This window comes from the organism of the source record quoted next (genome assembly GCF_019968985.1).
Source record: "MAG: Porospora cf. gigantea B chromosome Unknown PgB_NODE_2849_length_3071_cov_119.544, whole genome shotgun sequence".
Classification (NCBI taxonomy): Eukaryota; Apicomplexa; class Conoidasida; order Eugregarinorida; family Porosporidae; genus Porospora; species Porospora cf. gigantea B.
The window spans coordinates 1-3,071 of record NW_027178883.1 but is presented as its reverse complement, the minus strand read 5'-3'; the positions used below and the strand labels follow the sequence as shown (position 1 = coordinate 3,071).

General features: G+C 57.1%; 2 protein-coding genes across 4 annotated transcripts; one reads left to right on the top strand and one right to left on the bottom strand.

The window, feature by feature from the left end:
* Window positions 1-114: 114 nt before the first annotated feature.
* On the top strand, window positions 115-2,163 carry KVP17_003695 (uncharacterized protein; the record flags this gene model as incomplete). Of its 2 annotated transcripts, XM_068521280.1 has the most annotated exons (5): window positions 115-249; window positions 277-662; window positions 691-855; window positions 884-1,355; window positions 1,384-2,163. In XM_068521280.1, the coding sequence occupies 5 exons, from the start codon at window positions 115-117 to the stop codon at window positions 2,161-2,163; spliced, it is 1,938 nt and encodes a 645-aa protein (XP_068375910.1). The 2 variants fall into 2 exon arrangements, with proteins under 2 accessions (XP_068375910.1, XP_068375911.1); XM_068521281.1 differs by lacking the exons at window positions 115-249; window positions 277-662; window positions 691-855 and having other exon boundaries at window positions 1,005-1,424.
* Window positions 2,155-3,039, bottom strand: KVP17_003696 (uncharacterized protein; the record flags this gene model as incomplete). 2 transcript variants are annotated; one of them, XM_068521282.1, is made up of 2 exons in its annotated part: window positions 2,171-2,193; window positions 2,220-3,039. In XM_068521282.1, 2 exons carry the CDS (start codon window positions 3,037-3,039, stop codon window positions 2,171-2,173), a joined length of 843 nt encoding a protein of 280 aa, XP_068375912.1. The 2 variants fall into 2 exon arrangements, with proteins under 2 accessions (XP_068375913.1, XP_068375912.1); XM_068521283.1 differs by having other exon boundaries at window positions 2,155-3,039.
* Window positions 3,040-3,071: the final 32 nt, after the last annotated feature.

Here is a 3,071-nt window from a genome sequence, read left to right as displayed (position 1 = left end):
GAGCGAGTCGAGCATGGCTCTCATCTCATCCATGGTCAACCGAAATGCCGAATTCCATGCGACAGCTTGCGTGCAGACCGTTGCGACACCTCACTCCAATATTCACCGGCAAATATGGGAGAGACTGCACCCTGCAGCCACTGCAACCGCCCGATGGTTCACGCACTAACGTTGCGGTGTCGACACCGCATCTGTCCCGTCTGTGCATACATAGAGGTTGAGAAGATGCAACATGCTTTGCCAGACGACGTAGGCTTGGGTTGACCGCTCAAACAGCCGAATGATTCGTTTACGAACGTTAGATGCCCGGTGTGCGCCCAGATCACCGCACTGGCCATGTCCACGTACAAATCGTTGATGAGTATTGTAGCATCGAGGAGAGTCCGTTCGCTTGAGCCGGTATTCAGTGTGCCTGAGGAGAGAAGCCCGCATATCCCAGGACCAGTGCCCTCTAGTATACGGCCACCGGTTTACGCGCAGAAAGCTCGACCGCGGCCTCGGTGTCCTTTCAAAGACGAGCTGAATGTGACCCACGCGGTGGACGTGGCGTGCTCACTCGATGGTGCGCCAGCCACAGACTTCTGCAAGGACTGCGCCGAGTTTTACTGCGGTCCTTGTCGTGAGGCGACGCACAACTTGGCGTTGGGGACCTTGAACCACGAGTGAGGCCGTGTGGGGTTTGGCATGCAGAGTGACTCCGTTGCTGAGTTGCCAGCACGCCAGCCTGATGCCGCCGTTGAACACGCGACTTAACGACGAGCATGGGGGACAGCGAACGCTAGCGCACCGACCGTTGCGCGACGCGCCTAGTGCCGTGACCTCGGATGTGTCGTTGCGGCCCGCCTCGCGGCTAAAGTAAGGGTCTCCGCGCGACCTGACGCAGTCCTCTCGAGCCCGCCCCTCTGGGGGCGGAACCCATGTCCTCCGCGTTTCCTGGTGGGTTCTCGTCGAACAGCACGCGGCGACAACTGAGAAGCATCGGGGTACACCAGCCAGCGTACCCAATGCTGTGGTCTGAGGAGAAGGCGACGGCTGTGGACTTCAAATGTCCAGAGCATCCAGAAGAGCCGCAGCAGTTCTATTGCCAAGACTGCGATTCCACGTGTTGCTGCGGAGTTTGCTGCGTGTCCGGCGCTCACAGAGGTCACGCGTGTATCACGTCTCAGGAGGCCTGGCAGCTGATTGCCAAGCGCATTCGGGGCCAGTGCGACCCATACATTCGTGACACACTGCTTCACCAGCGGGACCGTGTCGATCAACTGCTGCAGGCCCAGAGGCTCAGAAGTTCCCAAGCGGTCTTCGAAGGGAAGAAGGAGGCAGCGGGTGCCTTCCGCAGCATTCACGATTCTGTGGAGGTTAGGGTTAGGGGTCGTCTTTTCACAGAAATTCGAACAGGAGCTTTTGGCGTATGTCAACAGAACTGAGCGTCATATGTACGAGAAGGTAGTGCCGCAAGCTAAGAATGAGATGACTGCGGAGTCGGGCAATCTGAAGACCCAGATCTACTCACTTAACGAAAAGCGGACTTGCAGCCCTGTCGAGCTATGTAAATGGTGGAGCGAGCACGGCGCGCTTCTACGGGAGCAGCGATGTCCTGCAGAATCCTACGCGGACTCCGGTGCTGTGAACAGACACGCAGTGCAATACGTTATCGAGACGGTCTTCACGAAGCTAGCGGGACTGGACCAACTGGCAAACCAAATCCAGCAGCTGCCAGGCATCCTCGAGGAGTCAGCACGGACAAAAAAGTCCGTCGGAGTTCAAATAGGGCAAGCCGCTACCGATGGGATGTCTAAGGAGCTGCTGGATCGTTGGACCCAAACCGAGTTTGACATCGAAAGCGAAATCAGATCGAGACTTGCTGCAGCCACGGCAGAGAAGGTGCCGCCACCCGAGGAGAAAGGAGAAAAGAAGAAGAGGCGCCGTCGCAAGAAGAGGCACGAAGAGGACGAGAACGAGGCTGCTCGCAAACTACAAACTGCCGCTGTGGACGTGGAGAAAGAGCTCCCGAAGCAGGCGTGGATCCTCGCCGAAAAGGCCGGCGTCGATGTCCAGAAGCTGTTTGAGAAGATCGAAAAGAAGGAGCGGAAAGCCGAACGCGACAGTCGACGTCGTGAGCACGAGAAGAAGAAGCCTAAACGAAGAGAGCGAGGTTCACACTGAATGTGCACTAGAAATGGCGTTCTCCTCGTTCTGGCACAGATCCAGTAAGCCTGCACCTGGTCGTAGCCGATCTCCGTACTTCTTGAACCGCTTGGAGAGCTCTCCGCAGGAGGCCAGCACAAATCCCAAGAAGCAAGGATTAGGACGACTCGGGCGCGACGTGAACTCGGGGTGCGATTGAGCCGCAATGAAGAAAGGATGATCCGGAATCTCAAGGATTTCCATTCTTCGGCCAGTTTCGTCCTTGCCAGTGAAGATCATACCGTGCTTTGCCAGCTCGTCGACAACGTCGGGGTTCACCTCGTACCTGTGTCGATGCCGCTCGACGGCTTCCGAACCGCCGTAGAGACGTCGAGCCATGCAGTCGCCCTCTTGAATAAGGGTGGTCCTCAGGCCCAGTCTCATGGTGCCGCCCATGTTGACCTCTTCTCGAGTCTCTGGCATGAATACGACCACCTTGCGATCGCAGTCGGGGTTGAACTCCTCGCTGTTGGCGTCCTTCCAACCCAACACGTTTTGAGCGAAGTCGATGACTGCTACCTGCATTCCGAGGCACACGCCAAGGAAGGGTTTCTTGTTGCGACGGCAGAATCCTGCGGCAGCGGCCTTGCCCATAACGCCCCGGTCACCGAAACCACCAGGAATCAGAATGCCGTCCTGCTCTCCTAGTAAGCTCCAGGCCGCTGTGAACTTCTCAGGGTCTTTCTCCTTGTATTCTTCCTCAAGTTGCTCGCTCTCGATCCAGGTGATATCTAGGCGTCGACAGACCTCAACGCAAGAGTGGATGAGAGCTTTCACAACACTCAGGTACGTGTCCAACGACCCCGTATACTTGCCGACGATGCCGATCTTCACGTCCTCGTCAGCCAGGTCCATACGATCCGCCAAAACCTCCCAGTTGCTCGCTG